We start from the raw sequence: 26,339 nt of genomic DNA on the forward strand, positions 1-26,339 counted from the left end.
CAAAAGTTTATATTTCAGATAAACTTTCTATTCATCAAACTAAATTTTTTTTAAAATACTGTAAATAACGGTTTTCAACATTGATATTAATCATAAATGTTTGTTGAGCATCAAATCATCATATTAGAAGGATTTCTGAAGGATCATGTGATGAACACTTGGAGTAACGATGGTGAAAATTCAGCTTTGATCACAGAAATAAATTATATTTTATTGTATTATTATTTTACATTGTAATAATATTTCATAATATTACTGTTTTTACTGTATTTTGGATCAAATCAATGCAGGCTTAGTGAACAGAAGAGACTCCTGAACTTTTGAATAGTGTACATCCAACAGAATGATTCTAGCTTTATTTACCAATGTAGTATTTACCCTAAAAACAACTGGATGATTGATGTGACAATGTTTGTTCCAAAAGGCTTGATTAAATGCATGAAACTTGTTTATTATAAATTGTGGCAAAACATGCTGTCAGCCTGTGTGTTGGTTGGGATTTTTCAACTATTTCAGCACATACGATTTTTAAATAGTTACGTCCAGTAGGTGGCGATAAAGCACTGTCATAAGTGAGTGAGTCAGCAGACTATTCAACCATTTCAGTGAAAAAGGCTGCTTTATTCATAAACAAACAATACTATGGCAATCAAAATAAATCATTGCTATTTCAAGAGTGAATCCCGCATAAATGCGTATGTAATTCCCAAAACTTTGCCGTGTTTATACAGCCTTTGGTCCTAGCAGCATGAAAAACAAGTCATATACAAATAAATACAAATTCTGAATGGATATTAGAAAGCATAGAAAGCGCACAACTAGCGCTCCCTTTATAATTACTAAAAATCTGTTATCCATCTTCATCGAGATCTCTAGCACTAGCACTCCTGTAGAACCAGGACTGTTAATTATGAAAAAAAATAGTAATGTAAGCCTAAATGTTTCCAATATGCTAGGAATATAAAAGCCCCGACATGGAGTGGATAACTGTTAGATATAAAGTAGAAAGATATATAGCGAGAGACAATTACCCCTCAAAAAAGTCAGTAAGAAGCTTTCTCTTCCCGACTGCGAGTGGAGGTTTATTTTTCTCCATATTTTAAAAGCTAAAATTAGCTTCACCGGAGCGGCGCCAAACAAACAGTCCTGTCGACGATGTCATGCGCGCGCACAGCGCTCTTTAGGCGGGACGTTTACATTTTAAAGAGACATGACAACTAGCCTATAAACACACTTAAAATAAATTATTGTAAATAATCAATTCACGATATTTACTGTATCCTTTGCATGCATTTATTTTGATTTGTCATTATTATTTTTACTAAAATAAAAATATCCGAGGGACCCCCCTAATTCTATTTTTTACTTCTTATGGGGGGTCCCTAATACCTTATGGGGGGTCCCGGATCCCCCCAGCCCCCCCTCAATTCGAGCACTGCTAATAAATCATGAATCGGTTAGTCGTGACTGGCAATGGTTGGGCTCGCGCGCTCTCGGCGTAAGGGTTTGGATCAGACTCCGAGTAATCAATGCGAGAGAGAGAGAGACCGGAGTGAGATGTGTAAGCGCACAGCTGGAGCAGAGAAGCGACACTTCTGTTCAGGGTTTGCAGTGCAAGTCAGTTTCATCTGTAAATATGCTAATGTAGTTTTGTCTTTGTTTACTTAGTCAAGCAGCAGCAGCACATTGCTCACACTCACTCAAAATATTGTATAAACGACGTCATTATTATCTATTGTAATGTTACAGTAGTAAGTTAGCAGACAAATCATCATATTTTATCATAGGTTTAGGGGGAGCTAGTGCAGACAAAAACACAACCCTTAGGAAAATTAATGTAGCCTATGGTATGGCACTAACCGTGGTTTAACTATGGAATTTGTAGTAAAAATAAGTACAAGTGGTAATTCATTTGCCAAAAAAACAAAATTGCACTTACAAAACATGGTTAAGTCAAATAAAAATCTTCAGTAGGCCTATTAAAGTCATGAGAGAGATGGATGGATAATGGAAGTGAAGGTGCAGTTCAGGAGAGAACTCTTAATTACGTTGCAAGTCCCCCAACCTAAGGATTCAAATCTTTTTCATATCAGGTCCAAAAAAAAAATAGGGTTGTCCATGTTTCAGAATGGGTTGTGGGTGTATGAGTGTGAGATTTCCCAGCCTATTTTTTTTTTTCCCAGTCCGCCCCTCATGGAAATTAATCTCTAGAACAGTCACTTCATGAGCATTTTTTACTTATTTTGAGAAACTATCATCATATCATATACAAAGAGACAGCAGTGTTTCAAAAAGACACCAATGTTTCAGGAGTTTAGTACACAAAATAGGACACATGCTTATTAGATAACCGTATTTGAGTTGATGTATATGCTTTTATTTTTTTATTAACTATTTTTCTCCAAACCATTGTTAGATGCAGTTAGATGCCTGTAGTTATGCAAAGATTTGGTTTCAAAAACAGTATCTATAAACTATTTCTTTTGATTTTAAATCTGCTTTGAACTTCAGATCAATCTCTAAGTAAAAAGCAGTACTAAAGTCTGATTGTGTGGTGGATGTGTTCAAATGTGATCATCTTAATTCAGGTGAAGAAGGATGGTGAAAGTCTGACAGTATTGAGCACTACTTTAAGGTTAAACCTGCATGGTATAAAATGGTTGAAGATGATTAACAGTTGCAAATTAACATTCATTAGAAATTTATAAAATTAATCAAAATGTACTCAAAAGTAATTAGTTACATTACTTTATTAAAGTAATTAAAAAAGTTACACTACTATTACATTTTAAATAGGGTAACTTGTAATCTGTAACCTATTACATTTCCAAAGTAACCTTCCCAACACTGCTTTTAATCTTGCATCAAATACTGAACTGCATACTGTATGCAGACTTGCATTTACAAATCACCAGCAGTAAATATTTTGCTAGTACTAGTATTGAACTACAAGCAGCAAGACAGTTGCAAGCCTTTGATTAGAGTTATGCTTTTGATGGGACAGTTAGGTCCTAGAGATGTGGTGACAACAGCTGCGCAGAGGGGGCCCAATTCGATTTTTTGTCATGGGGCCCAAAATTCCTGGCAGCGCCCCTGCTGTTATATATACCGGTATAAGTGTTTTGACTTCTGATTGAAGAATATTTGACCATGTGACTGCTGACTCGATTCCCGCTCTGCTGCCCAAGGGAGAGGAAGTGCACGTGCGCGCTCGCGCGAATAGCGTGACTTCCCGTTTGAAATATTTAACATTTTGATTTTAAGTCACATTAAATTTATCGTTAATGTTGTACACATCAGCTTAACTTAAATCTTACGTTCTCCAGCAGTCGATCTAAACAACTTTGGGAGAGCGCGTGGAATGATGCGCGTGCATAATTACCGAGTCGCGGTTTTTTTAAACTGAGGTAAATCTTGTTTACAGTGAAGACTCGCTAATATAGGGCTAGAAAAAATATCACAACCACATGAAGTTCAGCATAGAAGCATTTAATCTTAAATTTTAGTTATATAGGAGTTCTAGAGTTTTTAATCGTTATTTAGTTGATAGATTTTAAGACGTACTGTTAAATTGTTTAAAATATATCTGGTAGAATATATCTAACGTTAAAGTTAATTATAAACAAACAGGAATAACATATTAAAATACGTATGTCTGTAATATTTAATTATAATATGTACACAGTGGCTGATTTAATCATTGAAATATGATTAAACTGAGCCGACCGTGGGCAGAAAGCGCTCCGTCTGGCCCTGCTCACAGTCTGCAGATCCGGCGGGGTCAGCGGAGACCGAGGCCGACCCCAGCGGCTCGGAACCAGACAGACTCCTCTCAGCAGCCGGGCAGAAACACCCCCGGGCCGACCCTGTTGATCCAGAGGCAGGAGATGGTCGCCTTCTTCAGACTGTTCGGTGGGTTCAGCAGAACAGCTGCCAAACTCAATTTCACCTTATGTATCCCATAAAAAAACACTAAACTAGATCACTTTTATACCGACTTTTTATTTAACTAGCTTAATTCAGAAATTTCAAGATGTATATCTAGATATAATTCTGTAGAATAAAACCTTTTTGATTTGTCCTGTGGCTCAGATGATGATCTAATACAGGACTTTCTGTGGATGGATTGCTGCTGTAAACTTACAGACAAGGTAGCAAGACTTACTTTCTAGTATTTAATATTCAGTGGTTTTATGATTGTGGTCAGTTTTGAATTTTGAATATAGGCAGCTGTGCCTCTAAAATCTGTGTCTTTATTTCAAATAGTATTTATTGGCCATGACATTCGTGTACTTCAGGAGGGCTCGCTTCAGAATCACTGAACACAGCAGAATGAACTTCTTCCTCGCCCTGTGAGTTGATCATTCTGTGGATGTTCTGTACATTTAAAAAAAAAGGTTAAATTTATGGTGAAAATCTGGCAGCTCTGGTTGCCAGAAATTCACTGTAAAAAACTGTGTTTCAAGTTTAACTGACAGTCTGTATCTTTTACAACTTCACACATGAACAAAAAACACCATCAGGGTACCATGTGACAGTTAAAACAATGCTAAAAAAAATAACCCAAAACACCCTACTTTACAAATAACAAAAAAATGAACAAAACTATATTTTTTTATAAAATATAATCATATGTGAATGATGTGTCATGCAAGGACTTATTCTTTTTACAGTTTTTCACTAAATTTTATGGTAATTCATAATTCTTTATTATTCTGTACTACTACTGGAAGTATTTACATTACAATTACATATAATGTGAAATTAAACCATTTACAGTTTTTCACTGTATGTGGTTCATTAACTTTGAGTTAACCAATGAACAGGTTATTACTGTTGCATTTTTACAGTATTTTTCTATATTTACAGTGTATAGGGGTTGCACATGGTTTTTGAGATGCTGATTTTAAAGTTCTTCAGTTGAAATGCAATATGTTACGAGCGTGACAGAAAAGTCCTATTCGTGAATACTGCCTTAATTCCTACAGTCCAAGTGCTCAATTTTTCATACTCTAGCTATCTGGCAAACACTATGGAAGAGGATGAGGAGGAAACCAAATATGAGATCTTCCCCTGGGCTCTGGGAAAGAGCTGGAGGAAACATTTCCCACGATTCCTAAAGCAAAGAGACCAGTTGTGGGCACGCATAGCGTACAGAGCGGCTGTCAGCAGACGATGCTGTGAGGAGGTACACAGTTCACTAAACATGCACTATAATGCATTTCATAGGTGGCTGGTTTTGAAAAAATTGCACTAAGTCAAGTTGTGCTTGATGCATGATTTCAGGTTATGGCTATTGTGCCATCTCACTTCATCTGGCAGCGTGAGCGTGCAGAGCATCACAGTGGAGCCCAGAGACTGTACCAAAACCGTGAGGAGATCCTCATACCCCGCGGGCCCTCTGCTTCCCCAGAACCTTGTTTTCTCTGTGCCAAGACCTCTGCTCGTCCTGTGCCTCGTCCATCCTCTACTGGAACCTGCTCTTCATTTGTGCCATTGAAGGCAACTGCACACAAGGCCCAAGCTTCACACAGGCCCAAGATGCCCAAAGCTCAGCATACCTGTAACTGTATGACTAAATCAGGTGAATGAGTGCGTGGTGCCCTCTTGTGGTTTTACAAGAAATTTCACCTTGGCCTCAGGTGAAATAGTTTCATATGATACATAACAGTGCATCTGTTGAAATATTTACCATTGGCTTTTCTTTCATTTTTTTTTTTTTTTTACAGGTACATTTACAGGAACTGATGCATGTCAAGATCATTCAATGGACTGGATCAGTGAGGAGTAGCTTGATTACAACATTAAACAGATCATATATGCCCGTTGACAGATAAGATGCACTTCACTTGTCTGAGGGCCAGAATAGAGTGTCTCTAAACTGACCTTATGAGAAATGTACAGGGTTGGTGTGAATAGGGTAATAGTCATGTACATTGTTAACATATAAGTTGTAAAGAATATGTCAGAAAATACGATGTGACATTTATTTTACTATCATAATCCTCATCACTATTTATTCCTTGTTGTTGTACAAAGTACTTTGCTATTTCTTTGGTGTGCATTTTGTTACTCTCTTACGTCTTAGACGTAAGTGTGAAGGAAATCTTTAGATGTTAAACATGGCAGGATTAAGTCTGTCTTAAATAAGCATAACATTTGGCTGATATAAATATAAATAAACACCTATGAAATGTAGTCCATGAATGGAACTTAAATACTCAAAAGCATGAAAGGAAAATGCAATAAAATATTGTCTTTTTATTGTACACGTTTATTGATGTCAGACACAGTTGCTTTGTCGTTTTCTTGCACATACCATTAAATGTGGAACATCTATTTCAAGATCTTTCGTAGTTTTATGAGGAAGGCTGAAAAGAAACATTAATATCAAACATTAATAGGATTCTTAAAAATATCTTCATGCACAATTAAATACAAAGTGGTTAAAAAGGGTTTATGATTACTAGTGTTTATCCAAAAATGAAGAGCTGACTCACCTGTATGGCCATTCTGTTCAGGATGAGGGCGTGCAATGTATGGGACATCTCCAAACGGCACCGGATCTTGACAATTCAAACCCCCTTAAAAAGAGCATGATTTAAATCTATCGGAATGGTTTGCACCGATGCTTGGATTTTTGTGTAATAAACAACACTATCTGTCTCTACTCTGTGAAGCAAATCAAAAGTTAAAAGTCACCTTTTGTGTCTTCATTTGGTTCACTTTCATCGTCTTCATCATCTTCAATGGGAGCTTTTCGTTTGTTAAATGTACCATCTTTTTTGAGTGATGGGCCAACAAGCCAGTCCCTGTACTGAACCTCAACAATGCGTTCACACACCAGAGGAAGGGCAGAGCATCGAAGACCCTCCATCAGATCAATAACCTGTGTGATACTGGTAACAAAGTCAGGAAAACATTCAAAATTCACCCTTCAAAAATGCTGTCGTCAGTAAATTAAAAAAAGAAAATTATTCAGCCACGGCACATTAAATTGATCAAAAGGAACAGTAAAAACATTAACAGTCTTACAAAAGATTTCTATACAAACAAATTATTTTTATACATAAAAGATAAAAATCTTAAGTATCATGATTTCAACATTGATAGTAATAAGAGATTTGTCTTAAGCACCAAATCAGCATATTAGAATGATTTCTGAGGGATCATGTGATGCTAGACTGAAGAAATGATGCTGAAAATTTCACTTTGCAAATTATGTATTTTTGACAGTATTATTGTTTTTACTTAATTTTTGATTAAAAAAAATGCAACCTTGTTGAGCATAAGAGGCTAATTTCAAAAACATAAAAAACTTATCGACCCCACACTTAAATGGAAGTGTATGTATAAGGTTTACACTTATGTGTATGATTGTGTATGTACAGAGTTTTGCATTACTTTGCTTGATAAACAGCACACACAGATCCAGGATGGAGGTGAGGAACCACAGCAGGTAAAGCCAAATGTGGATTAACCATATCCAGAGCAACCTAACATCCAAAACATCTTTCATATACAGACAAGCAAATGATTCTGATATAATTATATATAATAATAAATAAATAAAAATGTCACAGGACTTGGCTCCTCACCGAGTTGAAACCTCGCCCTGCCAGAAGAGGTCCGGCAGATATGAGATCTCCACGGTGAAAGTGAACATTATCAGGCCATTCCTCTCCTCGCCGAAGACTCCATGAGGACCGCCAACGCTGGTAGTTAAATACAGCACATCTGTGATGGTCCTCTCTTATCTCAACGCTCAAAACACTTCCTTTATAACCCACTGATGACACAGACATACATGAATGCAGAGTGATTATCACAATAGCACACCTGTAACATACTTGTGCAGGACAATATCTCCCATAACCTCATAATCAGGTGACTCATCATTATATTGCTGTTTATGAATACATAGAAAAGACCATGGAAGAATCACACACCTGCCCTGGACAGGAAGAGGCTCATTGCACCAGATCCAGAGCCTGATTCCAGAACACAATCTCCTTCAGTCACATCCATCATGGTCAACATCGCACTAGCATCCTGCAGAGGAACGAGATCAATTAATAGTAATCTTTTTTTCCCCCTAAACCTTGAATGCAAGTTCATAATATGAAATTAAACTATAATTTAATAGAACTGTCTTCTATTTCAGTGTGTTTAAATTTTTTATTTATTTTATGTAAAAAAAAAGGTGAATTTTCAGCAGTCATTACTCCAGTATTGAGTGTCACATGATCCTTCAGAGATCATTCTAATATTCTGATTTGGTGCTCAAGTAACATTTCTTTTTGTCATGAGAGTTAAAACAGTTGTGCTGCTTAAAACCATAATGCCTTTTTAATAGAAACTTCAAAAGAGCATTTATTTAATATATTTTTGTACCAATTTAAAATGCTTTAATATCACTTTTAAACATCATTATCAACATCAAATTATTAATACTAAATACTAAATACTAAAATGTGTAAATATTTTTAAATTCATTTTCCAAGTTATTTCACAAATATCATGAATTATTAATTTATATACCTGAAAATATTTTGTGAGTTTCCCATCATGTGACTTTTTACAACTGGAACTAAATAAAACTAATACCAAAACAAAATGAATATAGAAAGTGAAAGCATGTTCATTATAGAAAAGGTGTGTTTAAGTCATTGCATGTATGAATTGCATTTTTAATGGATTTTCGAATCAATTTAATAAACATCATGTCATTGACCTGCATGATAAGAGTGCAGATACTACTAATTCATTGATGTGTAGATGACTGACTGACTGCTGTTTTGTGATGTTTATTTCTTACTTTAGGGTATGCAATAGCTGGCCCTCTCTTCATGAAGAGTGTGAACTCATCCAGACTGGGTCGACGAATGACAATCGGGATTCCCATTGAAGTGCGTAAGACGCTTCCAGCAGGTCGCCCCTCCATGTCATTATGAGCTATTAATCCCCAGTTGCTATGGAGCTTCAGTCCTTCCTTTAGCTGGAACATCTTCCGAAACTCTAAACGTCTCTTTCGACTGAACTCGGCCAGCAGAGTCTCTCCAAAACATAGTGGCCTTTCCCCAGGAACACACACATGACGTGGTGCAAAAGATCCTTGAGGTTCCTCTATTGCTTCCTGTAGCTCCTTCCCCAGACTCGGACTGTCCTGTTCCACCTCAGTGTTTCTAGTGTGCCGTAGAGCCCAAACCTCTTGATTTAATGTGTCTTCAGGCAGAAGCTGACTGATCCTCTCCAGTGGGGACAGAGGTCGACGCCTTCCAAACAAAGAAGCTCTTCGGGAGAACTGTGGGGTAGTGGATGCAGGAGCATTTGAACTATTGTCCTCTCTGTCAGAATCATTTGGGCCAGTCCCAAAGTTTCTCAGAGCACAGACAAATGGTTTATTGCGAACCACATTATGTCTCTCCAAACATATGACAAAGGCTTTGGCAAATTTACGGGTCATGATTGAGAGACCCAAATGTAGAGGAACTGTCATGGTTTTTAGCTCAACAGAGAACGACTGGAGCGGTGAAGATTTGAAGATGGTTTGGTTCTCCTCACCACACAGTGATCAAAAACAACACACACAGCAGCTACTTGAGCGCTTCTATACTGACCAGAATATACATATTGGTAGAAACAGATAAAGCATGCATATAATTCACCACAATTCACCTCTATTCAATAACCTTTGTTAAATATAAAGTCAAACAAATTTGATGGTAAATAGATTATTTCAACAACCTGTCATAATACCTAAGTAATATAATGTTAAAATCAAGATATAATTATTTACTGACTAAATACTAGTTTAAGAGGCAACTTAGCTTGGGTCCATTATGTTAGAAGAAACACTATTTATCAGTGCAAGCATGATACTCGCTGGGCGCCGCCATAATGGAAAGGAGGACGTCACTGACAAATGCAGTACCACCTGGTCACCGGTAGATGGCTTCGTTCTTTGTTTTCATTAGTACTATACTAAACTTGACAAATAGCGTTCAGACTTTTCTGATATTTACTTGATTCAGGTTCCTTTATGATATATATATATATATATATATATATGAAGAGTTCAGATGCAAAAGCCTCTAAGTGCCATCTGAAATTTTCATCTAAAATTAGGACTATATTTATGTTCAGTTATTTTACTTTAATAGCCTGGAAAAGGACCTGCATATTGCAATTAAAGTAAAATGACTCAAGGAGCTTGACAATATTAAAACATAATTAAAAATAAAAAAATTTAATACATAAATCGTTTGCAAAAACAAACTAATGATTGAACAAAGACATTTGTTATATTTAAATAAAATAAATTAGGCTTTTTAAAAGAAAATATGTTATCAGGGATCAGAGTACTAATGAGGGAGTCCTGAAGCATCTTTAAGGTGTGCCAAATAACTTAAACAAGGTTTAATAGACATTAACTTTTATAATACAATTAATAATTTTATTAATTCTGAGAAAGCCAGTGTTAAAACAACAAATGAATTATTTTTTATATATACATGAAGAGATATATAATTTTTTAAGTTTTAAATATACATAAAGATATATGACCCACTGTAGTCAAGTTTTTATTTATTATTATTATTTTATTCAAGGAACAATATGTTATCAAGAAAACAAAAACAACAACAAAAATAAGAAAAGGTAAAGAAAAAAGGTAGAAAGACAAATTTCGCGTACGTATATATAAAATCAAATAAATATACTGTAAAGGTCTCAAACTTTAAAAGTTCTTACAGCTTTCTTATTCGCAAAGTCTCTGATACTGTCAATACATTGACAAGAGATAAGTTTCAATTTCAAATTCCACTAGATAACAAACTCGAGCATAAAACTTCCGCATCCATTAGTGATTGGTTAATAACAATAATGGCACGCCCTCTAAATCCAGCGCGGCCAATTAGCGTTTCCAATGCGTCTGTGCAGCTGCGCATGCGCCCTGTTCAATTTTCTCTCACACGTGTTTCCCGTGGAGCAGACGGACGCACGCGGAATGGTAAGATGGCGGCAGACGGAGGCCGAGCCGCGCTACCGTGCTCCTTCAGTCCTAAATCACAGCAGTTCCTGGCTCTCTGCGCACAGGACGGGCGACTGCGCATCTGGAACACCGACAGCAAAACTCTGCAACAGGAATACGTGCCTTCCGCGCACCTGAGCGCAGCCTGTACCTGTGTGACATGGGGACCGTGCCGATCTGTTCAGGTAGCGCACAGTGTTCGGGGGCAGGCGGGGATGCGGCCTGGGAACGCAGTGCATCATTCTAGGGGTTTCGGGTCGCTTTGGCTCTGCATTTATCCTGAATGTGATCATAAAACTAAACACGGACTGTTTAGGAATCTCTATTTTGGATGTTTTAGACCTGTGCTCGTGGAGCGCGCTGCGCACATGTTGCGTGTGGCACATGTTCAGACACAGGCCGCGAGACCCGCTGATCCAACACTAAATTCATTATTAAAACCTGTAAAATCACTAGACTAATGTCAAAAGTGCGGCTGCATGCGCGTTTTGTGGTTTGTTAACATTGTTATATTCGTCTGTTGGTTGTCGGTGGCTAATAACATAAGTTAGGAAGAATAAGTTGATGTGAAGTAAAAAAAAAATGTTTCATCTAAAATCATGTCAACATGTCTGTCTTATATGATGCAAATTTTTGTAGTTTTATTAATAACCAGTTGTTGGTTTTATATTTAACTCTACTTTAGAAAACACATGGTCACGCCATGGCTGCTCAACTCTTACACAACTTTAACTTGTTGCTCTTTAGTAAAGTGTCATTCAAAGTTTAAGCTACAGGCTTTCGATCAGGTTGATATATATTAATAACATGCAGAACTTCATCGATTCTGGATAGTGTTGTATAAAGTAGGGCACAAACAGCTTTGACAAGTCATTCTTCCATAGTTACTAGTAACAGCAAATGTTTGGCTTGGAATTCTTTTCTGTTTTTAAGTGTTTTAAAATAGCTCTCGATAAGTGATGTGCATTAAATTATTGTCCATGGAAATTACTGAATTTTTAAAACTGAATAAGACATTTTTCATGAATCTTTCTGTAGGACTTAACTAAAAGGCAGCATTAATGGTTTTAAAATGATACATTTTTCTTTGTGTGTGCTTTAGGAGGTGCCACAGAGGAAGAGGAGGAAATGTGAGACCGGGTCGGCACCTGAGCGGTCAGATCTGTTGGCTCTGGGCACTGCGGCTGGGTCCGTCCTCATCTACAGTACAGTGAAGGGAGACCTGCATTGCACTCTGGTAAGAATTCATCACCAACAGCTGCTGTTTATGATATTCGACTGATGCAACTCAAAAATTCAAGGGTTTTTGCATAAGTTTGTTGCAAAACAGTTTACTTGAAATTGCCAAGCAAACAGACACACATTACCAAGTTACTTATATAGTGACTTCCGATAATCCAGGCGAAATTAAGAATGTTAATGATGTCTTAACCTGTCAGGAGGGAGGTCACAGTGGACCGGTGAACAGCATTCAGTGGCATCCAGAGGACTCCGTGTTATACAGCGGCTCAGATGACACACACATAGCTGAGTGGGACCTGCAGACAGGAAAAGTTCGTTGGTGAGTCTCTATGTGTTGGATTTTTCTTCACTTAGTGAAGTTGTTGTATGTGATTTTACAAACATGACATTCTGTTTTCAGCAAATGGAAGGCAGACAGATCGGCCGTCAGCAGCCTGTGTATAAGTCCAGATGGAAAGCTGCTGCTCTCGGCAGGAATGACCATCAAGATGTGGAACCTGGAGACTAAGGAAGTGTACAGGGTGAGTCTGACCTCTGTGTTTCTGGCCTCAGATAAATGAAAACAGAAGAGTTTCAGATTTAACAATGGGATGTCCCATATTTGTAGAAATTCACAGGTCACTCTACCATGGTAACAACTCTATGCTTCGCTACAACACGACCCCCAGACAGTAATGGGATGTACTTCTTGTCAGGGGCAGCTCACGACAGACTCCTCAGTGTGTGGTATGTTATATTGTCTTTTTTAGTTTTAAGTAGCTGAAAGAAATGAATCTATAATGATTATTTATAGTTACTGTACACTTCAGTTTGTCCATTTTGAGATTATTACGGTTAAAGCATCTCTCCGCTATTTTAATTTTTACTGACAGCTTTAATGAATAATAAACAATTTGTGTAATGCATTTTTTAATCAGTGTTGTGCAAAATGTTTTCATTTTGGCAAGTTTGTGTAGAACCTATTTTCTAGTTATTGGCATTATATTGGCTGATGAATTTATATGAAGTATTTTGATGTCAAATTTGCAAAGACACTTTCTTTAAAATCATATTAACTAGGTTATGCATTTTGTTTGAAATGTTTATTTATAATTATCAATTATCTGTAAAGTATATTTCAACTGCAGTCTTTGTGAGCATACAGTTTTTATATGTGTGTGACTTGTGTATTACATATTAATTTAGTTTTCCTTGCCTAATATTTTGAACTCTATTTTTTCTTATTGTAAAACATAATTAGGATTGATTTTAATAAATGAAATCTGAGAATTGATTAAAAGCTGAAATCTTCTTTGCTACCCACTGTGTTTATCAGGCAGGTACGGTCTGATGGCAAAGACAAGAACTCTGTGGTGTCTTTTACTCTGACAGATGAACCCCAACACATAGACCTTCAGACATCCAACTCCAAAGATGAGGTCAGGATTTATTGAGCCGGATTGTGCTTTTACTGTAATTATCAGTCATTTTGGTTTATGGAAATCTGACGCCTGCCTGTGTGTTTCTCAGGCTGTGAGGTTAGCAGTGGTGTGTAAGGATGGTCAGCTTCATCTCTTTGAGCACTTTCTCAATGGGTGAGTTTGTCCATCTTGTATTAATCAGTATGACTTGTTGAATTCTTAGTTCACCCAAAAATGAAAATTGTCATTAATTACTCCCCCTCATGTCGTTCCACACCTTTAAGACCTCCATTCGTTTTCAGAACATAAATTGAGATATTTTTGTTGAATTCCTAGAGATTTCTGGCCCTCCCATAGACAGCAATGATACTATCACCATCAAGGTCCAGAAAGATAGTAAGGACTTCATTAAAATAATTTGTGACATCAGTGGTTCAATAGTAATTTTGTTAATCTATGAGAATACTTTTTGTGCAGAGAAACAAAAATATTAACTTTCAGTTAAATATCTCCTTGCTACGTTTCTGGACCTTGATTGCGTTAGGATCCTTGTTTTCTATGGGAGGGTGAGAGCTCTCAAAATTCATCAGAAATATCTCAGTTTGTGTTCTGAAGATGAAGTTTTACAGGTGTGGAACGGCATGAGGGGGGAGTAATTAATGACAGACTTATCATTTTTGGGTGAGATATCCCTTTAAAACAGTTGAGTGAAGCTCATGTTGATATTTTTCTCTCTCAGGCCGTGTAAGAAGCCGCTGTCTCCAGTGTGTTCCCTGCAGGTGTCCACTGTGAAGGGAGACTCGCCTGTGCCTCTGCTGGCAGCAGCTCTGTGTGCTGACAGACAGAACCTGATGCTGGCATACGGACATCACCTGCAGCCTGTCATGGAGAAAACTGTAAGTTCAGCAAAAATGTATTGATTTTACTGGGTTATTCAGTTGGTCAGTTATACTGACATGCCGTCTCTTCCCACAGCCTTTTAATACGTCAGAGAGACACGTATGCTTAGTCAGAGATGTTCATGGCACTCTTTCTCTCTCTGTAGACACAGCTGTCTCCAAGGTAAGAGTTCATCTGTATCATTAACATATACTTTACCTTTTTGATTTGAGTATTAGGCATTTGACATTTAGTTTCCAGCATTAATTAAAAGCAGTTTATTTTTGTATAATGTGTGTGGTTTTATTGTCAAATTGTGTGACTACCTAGAATATTTGATATTTCAACACTTCTTTGTGACACTGTTAGACCATTTAAGTAGACAAAAATATAGAAATATGTAGAAAAAATGAAAACAAGTTACAGCATGTAAGATATACACTTTATTTAAATGTTATATTATGTATGCACTACTGTTCAAAAGTTTGGGATCAGATAGATTTAAAAGAATAAAGTCTGTTATGCTCACCAATGCTGCATTATTTGTTCAGAAATATAAAATATTTGTACTATTTTTAGGGCTGTGACGGTTGCCGTGACAACCGCATCACCGCGGTGGTCGGTTGCTACCGCGGTTGTCTACTGCCACCGGCGGTAGTGCACGTGACGTCACAAACTCTATAGCAAGCATAATACAAAGTTTTGTATATAAGTGTAATAACTGTAATAGTTGCAAATTCTAAATCTATGGTAATTAACAAATTACCTCAAACACAGAGTTTCCTTTAGATTGGAAAATACAGTTTATGCATTCAGCAAATTAATTAAGTGTTGGGCGATGGATCTTGTTGGGAAAGCAAATACCACATCGCCGATCTGGAGTCATCTGCATTCATGTCACCCATCAGTGTTTGCACAAGTTCTCGTGATCGCAAATGCTGGCTGGTCAGGTACGGTGAGGCTTTCTCCAAACTGGACAAATACAAACGAGACAGCGATACATGAAAGATGAACGATTCCTATTTCAAAGAGAGCGCGTGCAGATGAGGAGTTAATGAGCTCGCTTGGTGGCGGAAATTTAAACCGGACGCAACACAACCGCGTTGCGACAGGTTTAGTGTCTATACAGGACATTTGAACTCTGTGTCAGTACCTCACAGACCGGACGGGGGATTTATCATGTCGTGTTGTGCTGCATCCAGTATAGCATCACTGATTATGATGAGTATTTTCTCGCGCTTCGTCGCTCGCGTCCGTTAGACAGGGTGTATTTAACTTTCTTATTTAGGCTACTTTCTTGTTTAACTGCATTATTTCTTTGATATTTATTTGTGTTTTGCAGGCGGCATTTACTGACAGAAGTGCTCAAATATACACGAACTGATGTGTTAAATATGATGTGTTAGATGAGTGAGACAGTGCTGGGCTGATTTCATAGACATGTGCATACATATAAATATATCCTGTATATAATATATATTAAAAAAATATTACATGCATGCAGAGTTTAAGTCAGCTTTAATCACCTTTTTTTTGGTAATTCCATGAATTAACTGACCACGACACTGCTTGCACATAGTTTATTTCGCAGTTTGATATGAAAGGATATGCACAAAGAAAGCCCGCACCGGCGACTTTGAGCACAGGACCGTCCGCGCTTGCTTAACTTGCACCTGATAATAAAGTGAGTGGAGCGTGTGTCTGAAACGTCTCCTGTTCAGTTATTCTGCGACTGAATAAATTCACTTCTTGTCATGAGAAAAAGTGACAGAAGCAGCAGTTGTGAGTGGGTGGCCATCTCCGCCCCTATATGTTAAATATTTTGAATACGTTAAACTGAAAAAAATTATCGCCTTCGTTAACGAACAACTTTTGACACTCATATATATATATATATATATATTTATAATATTTATTATAATTCTTTTTTTTTTTTTATCAACACCGCGCCACCGGCGGTTGTTGGTCCATGACTACCGCGGTGGTAAAAATCAGCCACCGTCACAGCCTTAACTATTTTAGTAATTTATTTCTGTGACACTAAAGCCGAAATTTCAGTCCTCAGTGTCATGATCCTTCAGAAATCATTCTGTTTTGCTGATTTAGTGGTCAAGAAACATTTAATTCATTTTCTCAATGTTGAAAATAGCTGTTCTGTTTAATTTTTTTAACAGTCATTTTAACTACAGCATATTTTTGAAATATAAATATTTTGTAACAATGCCAATGTTTTAGAACTTAAAGAACTTAGAAAAAAAGTAATAATTTCTTAAATGTTATTGACCCCAAACTTGTATGTGTGCGTGTATATATATATATATATATATAATATATATATATATTATATATATGTATATGTATATAAATATGTACGTATATGTGTATGTATATATGTATATATATAATTTAAATAAATAAAAGCCTCAAATCTTGATGTTAAAAATCCGTTCCATGCATTAATTTGCACATCATCATCTAGGTGAAGACACCAGTTGTTAATAAACAGAGCAAGGTTTTAGTACCAGGACTTCCAGGACACAAGCCACCAATCAAATTAACTCCCAATGAAGCAGAGAAGAGGAAAAAAACGGACAGTACCACAGAGGTAAGACTCTACGCTTCCCAACTGAGTTCATTAAATTTGTGTAAAGACATGCTAAGATTTTTTTTTTTTTTCCCATCAATAGTTAAACTAAAGAATTTCTTATATTTAACACATGCAAAATCTTCATCTTGTTGTAGATTTCTATCGAGGAGCGGTTAGAGCAGATTGAGTTGAGTGTCGAAGGCAGGGCTGCTGGGAAAGGCTCATCCTCTCTGCAGACGGACAGTTTTGCTGTACTGCTTGTGCAGGGACTGGAGAGCAAAGACGAGCGGATCCTTACCGTAAGTCACACATCTTGCTACAGAATTATGAAATATGATCATCTGTTTGAAGTTTGTGATATTTAGTGTTCGTCTATGCATGTTGTTAACATTATCATGTAATTTAATTATTTGTAACAGAAAATATTTCAAACCAAAAAAGAGATGTTGATAAAGAACACTGTTGCCCGGTTACCACCTTCATCTGTCCTGCCATTGCTGGAAGAGGTATTTTGTCATTTTGACATTAAATATGTAGTGTGTATTTATATTAGCGTTCAGAGTTCAGGATCAGTAAGATTATTTTTTTAAATGAATAAGTGAAATGTAATACTTAAATTTAGCAGGTATGCATTAAATTGACCAAAAGTGACTGTAAAGACATTATATAGTATTTGATATATTTCATATAAATTCAGTTCCCTATCTGTCGGTCACTACGAGTTATGTGGAATGACATATGGGGTCTCACTTGGGAGGCCAATCATCTCTGAGTTTAAGAGAAAACACCAATGAAAATTGGCTAGTGGATTTAACATACCTGAGCCACTCCCCGTGCCAACCGGTATGAATAGGGCGACGGGTGCATCCACTCATTAGATTTTTGCTTCGGAGCAGAGTGTGTGACCATGGCAACGCTGCGATCACGTTTCTCCTTTCTTAAAGGGAAAGGAGCAGACCCCTCTGTCACTACCTGTTCCGGTTTCTCTGCCACAAGCAGAGGACCGCCGGCTAGTGCTCTGGGAGATTTGAAGGTGACAGTGAGAGCTTCTCTGCTGGGCCACGCCCCCACGGACCTCTTACCCCTTCCGCAGTGTTTGTCCTGTGCGGCTGCTGGGTGATTTTGCTGGGCTGTCTTATGGGTCATTCAGTTTGCGCCGGGGATCAGATGTCAATTGCAGCATCGGGGATGGGCTGTTGACCTCTGTGGATGAAGATTCGGCGGGGCCCTCGCGTGTTGTCGCCACTGCCGCATTGGACCCAGAGTTGACAGCCGTGCTTGCCCGTGCAGCTGTGAGCATCAGGATGGAGGTGAATGCACCGCCCAGCCCTGAATGCTCATGGCTGTTCGATTGGTTCTCGGTGTAGAGCGCGGCTCACAACCACATTTTGCTCTGGTTCCTTTCTTCCCGGATGTGCATGGGGAAGTGATGTAGTCGTGGATGGCCCTTTTTTACGCCCGGAAGCAGCTAATTTCGTTCCTCCGTCCTCACTACCCTCGATGGCGGGGCTGCTAGGGGTGCGTCGACATTCCCAGGAAAAGTGCGATTGCGGTGCACTTGTGTCCGCAAAACGCCGCCACTGGGAGGAATTGTTTGCTCCTCTCACCCAAGGCCTACAAGCTGTCGGCTGCTCTCGCTGCCAAGGCTTACAGTGCTGCTGGCCAAGCTGCCTCTGCTCTGCATGCCATGGCTATCTTGCAAACTCACCAAGCCAAGGCTTTAACAAATGCACGAGGATAGAACCAATCCGAGGTTCATGCAGGAGCTGCGCACGGCGACTGACCTCACCCATCCGGGTGACGGAAGTCACAACGCAGTCCCTCGGGAAGGCGATGTCCACTCTGGGGGTCCAGTAGTGCCGTTTCTGGTTCAGCCTGGTCTGTATGAGAGACATGGACAAAGTGCACTTTCTCGACGCTCCCATCTCCCAGGCTGTCCTGTGTGGTGACGCTGTCAGGGGCTGTGCCCAGCAGTTCCTGACAGAACAACAGCAGACTGAAGCCATACAGCACATCTCGCCACGACGTGATCCTCCGGTTGCCACCATTCCGTCGCGGGCAGTACCTCAGCCTGCTCATCGCCGTGGGCACCCCCCTGCGTCCTCCACACCAGCTCCGCCCCGTGCTTAGAGTTCTTCGAGGCCGGTGCGTCGAGCCCCGCGCAGGAGAGCGGCGCCCCCCGTGTCACTTCCGGCTGTGAAGTCCTCTAGGAAGACGACTAAGCGGCCCTGAGACGGGCAACTCAGAGATGTGGGAGACTGCTCTTCAGGAGCTGACGGAGACAGAGCCACTCCTTCCCCCGGAGGAGGGTCGGGTGGAGAATCCTCAGTGTTTGTTTCTTTCTGTTCCGCCGCTTGTACGGAGTTTGGGAGCGTGGCTTGCGCTGCCCAAACCCGTCACGCTGGCTCATTCGGACGGTCCGACTTGGTTACGCGATTCAGTTCACCCGCCGACCTCCCAAGTTCAATGGCGTGCTCGAGACTTCGGTGGCAGTCCGGGATGCCTCTGTCTTGTGCGAAGAGATTGCGGTCCTACTGGCAAAGGATGCAATCAAGCCGGTCCCTCCAGCCAAGATGAGGACAGGGTTTTACAGCCCTTAATTCATCGTACCCAAGAAAAGCGGTGGCCTTCGGCCTATCCTGGATCTGCGAGTCTTGAATTGGGCCCTGCATAAGCTCCCGTTCAAGATGCTGATGCAGAAACGCATTATCAAATGCGTTCAGCCCCAGGACTGGTTTGCAGCGATGCACCTGAAAGACGCATACTTTCATGTCTCGATCCTCCCTCACCACAGACCGTTTCTGCCCGGTCAGAGTCATGCTTTCTTTCCTGCAAGAAAGGCTGGAGCGAAGGCTGTCACACTCCACCCTGAAAGTGTATGTGGCTGCCATTTCAGCCCATCACGATGCAGTGGACGGCCGGTCCCTGGGGAGACATGACCTGATCGTTAGGTTCCTGAGGGGTACCAGAAGGTTACATCCTCCTAGCACACCCCTGATTCCCTCCTGGGACCTCGCTATTGTCCTGGCCTACTCTCACGTTGTCCTGAGACCCTGGCCGGGATACGTGCCCAAGGTTCCCACCACTCCCTTCCGAGACCAGGTGGTGAACCTGCAAGCGCTGCCCCTGGAGGAGGCAGATCCAGCCTTGGCGTTGCTGTGTCCCGTAAGAGCGCTTCGCATATATGTGGACCACACCCAGAGCTTCAGAAGCTCTGAGCAGCTCCTGGTCTGCTTTGGAGGTCAGTAGAAGGGGAAGGCTGTCTCCAAGCAGAGGTTGGCCCACTGGATAGTGGATGCCATCGCCTTGGCGTACCATTCCCAAGGTGAGTCGTGCCCCTTGGGGATGAGGGCCTACTCCACACGGAGTGTGGCCTCCTCCTATGCGCTGGCGCACGGCGCCTCTCTGGCGGACATCTGTTAAGCTGCGGGCTGGGCGACACCTAACACCTTCGCGAGGTTTTACAACCTTCGTGTAGAGCCAGTTTCTTCCCGTGTGTTGGGTAACAGGTAAATTGGCGGGAAGGGCTGGCTGGGTGTCATGCTTGCTGCGCCATTCCCCCTAACAGCAGGGATGCGAGCGCCTTTCTTCTCCCAGTAGAGTTCCCCGGTTGGCGCACCCTGGTTGAGCATCCTCCAGCACCCTCGGCAGTCAGACTTGGCGGAGCAGTCTGTCACCAGGCCCAGTACTGGTGTTAGCATGCCCGGAGCTCCGGTCAGCCCCTGTACTGGGCTAGGTGTCCATATGGCTTGATTCCCTACAGGTAATCCCATGTGTATTTTTCCATGGTAAGGTTTCCCTCTTGGCAAACCCGTGTCTTCCCTTGACAGACCCGTTCTGTCAGTCTCTTCTGGCAGCCGTTCCATCCCTACTCTAAGGTAGGACCTGCCTCAGAGACCCCTTCCATATGTAGTACTGCCCCCTGGGTCAGTCCATATCAGTATCTCCATGTCACCTCCCTATGGGTAGGATGTGGTCTCCGTAGCAACCTTTTCCTAAGGCTCGCTTCCCCATTGTCTTGCCAAGCTGAAAGAACAAATAGTGAAGGTTTGAAGCAATCTTTCACTGAAGGTTGAAATCCCTTCCATTAACTTAATGTGGGCGGAACAGCAGCGTGGCCTTCTCCAGCAGAGATGTACTCACCCTCTGGCCCCTTCGGTACCAAGGTCAATGAATTTGCGCTGGGGCTTTGGGAAGGTTACGACCTTAACCCTTGTGGGTTGTTGGGGACGTTTTCGTCCACTAGGGGGTAAAGTTGAGTCTTATTTTGGCCACAACTTTCTCTGTGTTTGAGCTAATGGAATGATTTTTGGTGACATCTTATTTTGACCCATATTTTGGGAAAATGCTTTGAAATTTTTCAAAAACTCAACGGTACACTGTGGGCAAATTCACTACCCTTTCGGGATGTTCGTGGATGAAAACATCCACTAAATTAAACTGCTGTAAAAATGTATCAGATAAATATTTTTTTCAATTTTTTTTGCATAAATCTATTAATCAGCCTCAGTCCTGATCAAAACTACAAAATTTTTTAAAAAATTCCAAGATTTTAACTTTTTAATTACCAAATTCATAAATGATGTCACTGATTTGGGGAAAAAAACACACAAAATTACATATTTTCAATATAAAAAGTGATTGTGGACTGGATTTTTTTTTTACCTTTTATCACAGTCTTGGGCATGTCAAAGATTAGTAACAAGATTGGCTTTGATGCATTGTTAGTTTTTGTGCAGCATTAGATTTAAATTTTTTCTCCCTAATTAGCTGTTGGTGGCTGTTTTTGCCCCATTGACTTCCATTATAACGACATTTTTTGATTGCAAAGCCATGACACCATATAATCATGCATTCTTGATTGTTTGTGGTTTTCACTTTTGGGAAGAGGTAAAAAAATGTATTTTTACAGTTGATCACTAGGTGGGACCATTAACCCTTTAAATAGGCCTGTGCAAAAAAAGGCTTAGTTTCTGGCTTGTATATGGAGTTATATGGAGTATAACAGCAAATTATAGTGTTTGTGTGTGTGTGTGAGATTCTTGATTGTTGGTGGTTTTTCCTGTTGGGAAGAGGTAACATTTGTTATTTTTTACAGTTGATCACTAGGTGGGACCATTAACCCTTTAGATAGGCCTGTGCAAAAAAAGGCATAGTTTCTGACTTGTATGGGGTTATATGGAGTATAATAGCAAATTATAGTGTGTGTGTATGTGTGATAGAGAGAGAGAGAAAGAGAGGGTGTGAGAGAGACCTTTGTGCACTTACCTTGATGTACAGTATTTGAAAAAATCTAAATATGCACCTCATGCTCTCAGAACTACATGGAATAAACAATAAAAAAAAAGAAGTGTTTATGCACCTGCTTCCTTTTGATGGTGAAAAGTACATATGCCCTATAAGTGAAATGCTCCTCTTTTCTTGATGGTAAAGCCAGTTTAAAACCTTAAAATCCTGTAAAAAAATATACTTTGCATCAAATTTATGAACATAATGTATTATGAACCAAAATGCAATACCAACTTCAAATAAGCTGCAGCTCGCTGGAGGGGTCACGCTACATAATCATTTCTATAAACTTTGGTACAAGTCAAGCCCTTTCTCGTGTTGCTTGCTGCTTTTCTCACCATTAAATATCCAGCACGATGGCATGCAAGTGTTTAAATCCACGTACTTTGCTTTTGTTTAGTCTATTCGCTTAAGTCTGACGTCACGTAGCAGCGCTTCCGTGTCCAAACGCTCTATCAGTTACCACGAGAAAACAACAAAAGGTGCTAATATAAACTGTGATAGAATACTAGTGAAAAAGTTATAACATTAACCTTTAACTCCATACTGAAGTACCAGATAGCCAGACAATGAAAATATAAATATAAAAAAAATATCTTAGAAATTATTTGTGTTTGGGACGCTGTGAGCACGGAGACTGTAGTGTATATCGTAAGTTTGAAAGCGTTTAACTTAAATTATCAATATGAATAATCAGTGCTCATAAACGGCTGCTGAGGTCATATTCTCAAGTGAAGCGAGTTGAGGCCTGGACCCGGAAACAGCACTTCTTACGTCATCACTTAACAACCGAATACTTTCACCACCATTAAAAGGCAGCAGGTGCATAAATACACATTTGTTTACTCCATGTAGTTCTAAGAGCTGAGGTGTACATTGTGATTTTCTGAAATACAATAAGGTAAGTGCGCAAAGGTCTCTCTCACACACACTCTCTCTCTCTTTCTCACACACACACACACACACACACATACACACTCAATATAATATGCTGTTATACTCCATATAGCTTCATATACAAGTCAGAAACTAAGCTTTTTTTGCACAGGCCTATCTAAATGGTTAATGGTCCCACCTAGTGATCAACTGTAAAAATAACAAATGTTACCTCTTCCCAACAGGGAAAACCACCAACAATCAAGAATCTCACACACACACAAACACTATAATTTGCTGTTATACTCCATATAACTCCATATACAAGCCAGAAACTAAGCCTTTTTTTGCACAGGCCTATCTAAAGGGTTAATGGTCCCACCTAGTGATCAACTGTAAAATTAACAAATTTGATCTCTTCCCAAAAGGGAAAACCACAAACAATCAAGAATGCATGATTACATGGTGTCATGGCTTTGCAATCAAAAAATGTCGTTATAATGGAAGTCAATGGGGCAAAAACAGCCACCAACAACTAATTAGGGAGAAAAAAATTAAATCTAATGTTGCACAAAAACTAAAAATGCATCAAAGCCAATGTTGCTACTAAACTTTGACATGCCCAAGACTGTTATAAAAAGTAAAAAAAAATCCAGCCACAATTACTTTTATATTGAAAATAAGTCATTTTGTGTGTTTTTTTTTCCTCAAATCAGTGACATCATTTATGAACTTGGCAATTAAAGAGTTAAAATCTTGGATTTTTTAAAAACATTTGGTAGTTTTGATCAGGACTGAGGTTGATTTAACAGATTTATGCAAAAAAAAAAAAAAAAAAAATATGAATCTGATACATTTTTACAGCAGTTTAATTGAGTGGATGTTTTCATCCCGAACAACTCCAAAGGGTAGTGAATTTGAACAATCCACAAGGGTTAAGCGTAGCTTTTGTGGCACGCCACATCTTGCCGACAATTGCAGCGGCACAGGGTTGTGACGGTGTTCAGTTTGTGACGTTTTCCATAGGACCCCATATATCATTCGACATAACTCGTAGTGACCAGCAGATAGGGAACGTCACGGTTACGTACGTAACCCTCGTTCCCTGATGGAGGGAACGAAGACGTTATGTCCCCATGCCACAACCTTAAACCGGTCGCTGTTGCCGGGACATGTTCTCGGCTCCTCCGCGTAAAACCTAATGAGTGGATGCACCTGTCGCCCTATTTATACCCTTTGGCACGGGGAGTGGCTCAGGTATGTTAAATCCACTAGCCAATTTTCATTGCCGTTTTCTCTTAAACTCAGAGATGATTGGCCTCCCAAGTGAGACCCAATATGTTGTTCGACATAACGTCTCCGGGAACGAGGGTTACGTACGTAACTGAGACGTTCTTTATACTGCTGTGTTTCTAACTATATGCTGTTTCGACATTTTTAAGAAATGTTTCTTGAGCACCAAATCAGCATGATTTGTCAATGATTTGAAACACTTAGTAAAAGAATAGTCGAATTCAGAATTGCATGAAAGGTTTTTTTTTTTGTTTGTATTTCATAAATTCAGCCTTGGTGAGCATAAGACTCTTTCAAAACCTTTAAAAAAAATCTTGCAGACCCCAGAACTTTGAATGGTATTTTAATTTTAATTAAAAAATGTATAATTTTTGGGTTGTTTTTGTAGCTGTCCAGAAGACTGCAGGGGCATCCATTTGCGTAAGTATTTTTCACTTCTGTTGGTTTTTGATACTTTTAATGTTTAAATATTTTAAAGGAATTAAACCTTTTGTAGCATGATTGTTTTTCTCTGTGCAGGGCTCTGCTTATAGTTCAGTGGTTTAAGGCTGTACTTACACAGCACACATCATACTTATCCTCTGTAAGTCTGTGTGCATCTTTAACACACACATATACATAATCAAGCTCTTAATGTTGTGACAGTGCATCTTTAGTCTTGAATCCACATTAGATCTTTATTTTAGGGTTCCTCATTTGATCTCTTCATCTTGTTTCCCCACAGCTGCCGGATCTAGTGTCTCAGTTGGGCTCAATCTACCATATGATTGAGAGCAGGGTGAAGTTGTATCAGCAGCTCACCCGACTCCATGGCAAATTGTACCTGCTCATGACACAGGTGAGCTGCTCAAACGCAAGCAACTAGAACAGATCACTGCTTTGATTTTTCGGTGTGCTCATTTCCTTGTTTTTTTTTTTCTCTTCTAGGTGGCGACAAACAACAGTGCTGTGAAAGTTGGTAATATTTCTCACAAAGCACAGCTGGTTTATGAAGAAGGTAAAGAACTGTCTTAATTATTTTTTTACTAACCACCAATTTTTGCTGCAAAATACACAAATGTAATGAACTAAAGACATTTTACTGTTCTGTATGTAAACTATTTATCTCGTCTAACCTTTGTCTTTCATTAATTGATCTGTTTTTGAACTGATTCTCAATTTCCTCATCGTCTTAAATGCTGACGTGGCAAAAAATAAATGAATAAAATTCTTCATTTTTCTACAGAGTCTTCAGATGAGGAGGAAGAGTCAGGAGATGAAGGGCGTCCTGAAGATGACTCGGATGTAAGAGATCCTCTCAGTTCTTGTCTATATTATGTGGCATTATGGGATTGTTCTCATGTTGATTGTCTCTTCAGAACTGGGAGGAGGATGAGGCAGCAATGGAAGTGACGGAAGACAAAAAGAACCACAAAGACAAGGAGGAGGATGAAGAGGAAGATATGAATGATGAATCAAAAGCCAATGGTGATTCAGATCTGGACCCTGAAAATGAGAGTGAGGAAGAATAAAATCTGGCCGCAGGATGACAAAAAAAGGACTTTTTTCATTTTATTTTTCATTTTGTTGAATTTTATTGTAACAAAACAAAAGTTTAAGTTTTATAGAATTTTGATAACCTTTGCGGCCTGGACTTGTGTCTTTCTCAGAACAGTCATAAGGGTGTGTGACCCTTGACCCAGACTGACAGCTAGTGCGGAAAGCACACACCCGTGTTTGAGGTCCATTCGAGTCACTTTCC

At 39.4% G+C, this 26,339-nt stretch overlaps 3 protein-coding genes across 3 annotated transcripts; 2 read left to right on the forward strand and 1 right to left on the reverse strand.

Moving 5' to 3' along the window:
* Positions 1 to 3,646: 3,646 nt before the first annotated feature.
* spdya (speedy/RINGO cell cycle regulator family member A) lies at positions 3,647 to 6,198 on the forward strand. Its single transcript, XM_059520343.1, has 6 exons — positions 3,647 to 3,912; positions 4,093 to 4,151; positions 4,267 to 4,352; positions 5,017 to 5,188; positions 5,287 to 5,584; positions 5,730 to 6,198. Exons 1-6 carry the CDS (start codon positions 3,708 to 3,710, stop codon positions 5,789 to 5,791), a joined length of 882 nt encoding a protein of 293 aa, XP_059376326.1. The 5' UTR covers positions 3,647 to 3,707; the 3' UTR covers positions 5,792 to 6,198.
* Positions 6,199 to 6,241: 43 nt separating this feature from the next.
* Positions 6,242 to 9,598, reverse strand: trmt61b (tRNA methyltransferase 61B). The gene is made up of 7 exons (XM_059520342.1): positions 8,819 to 9,598; positions 7,950 to 8,052; positions 7,599 to 7,789; positions 7,405 to 7,496; positions 6,703 to 6,899; positions 6,501 to 6,584; positions 6,242 to 6,371 (listed from the first exon to the last, which is right to left on the reverse strand). The coding sequence occupies exons 1-7, from the start codon at positions 9,497 to 9,499 to the stop codon at positions 6,337 to 6,339; spliced, it is 1,383 nt and encodes a 460-aa protein (XP_059376325.1). The 5' UTR covers positions 9,500 to 9,598; the 3' UTR covers positions 6,242 to 6,336.
* Positions 9,599 to 10,966: 1,368 nt separating this feature from the next.
* Positions 10,967 to 26,124, forward strand: wdr43 (WD repeat domain 43). Its single transcript, XM_059520344.1, has 18 exons — positions 10,967 to 11,217; positions 12,135 to 12,269; positions 12,472 to 12,593; positions 12,675 to 12,795; positions 12,882 to 13,000; positions 13,590 to 13,692; positions 13,784 to 13,848; positions 14,414 to 14,570; positions 14,650 to 14,736; positions 17,033 to 17,158; positions 17,296 to 17,439; positions 17,560 to 17,646; positions 24,987 to 25,018; positions 25,118 to 25,181; positions 25,323 to 25,436; positions 25,526 to 25,595; positions 25,824 to 25,882; positions 25,957 to 26,124. Exons 1-18 carry the CDS (start codon positions 11,017 to 11,019, stop codon positions 26,107 to 26,109), a joined length of 1,959 nt encoding a protein of 652 aa, XP_059376327.1. The 5' UTR covers positions 10,967 to 11,016; the 3' UTR covers positions 26,110 to 26,124.
* The last annotated feature ends 215 nt before the right edge of the window (positions 26,125 to 26,339 follow it).

Source organism: Carassius carassius, chromosome 32, assembly GCF_963082965.1.
Source record: "Carassius carassius chromosome 32, fCarCar2.1, whole genome shotgun sequence".
Lineage (NCBI taxonomy): Eukaryota > Metazoa > Chordata > Actinopteri > Cypriniformes > Cyprinidae > Carassius > Carassius carassius.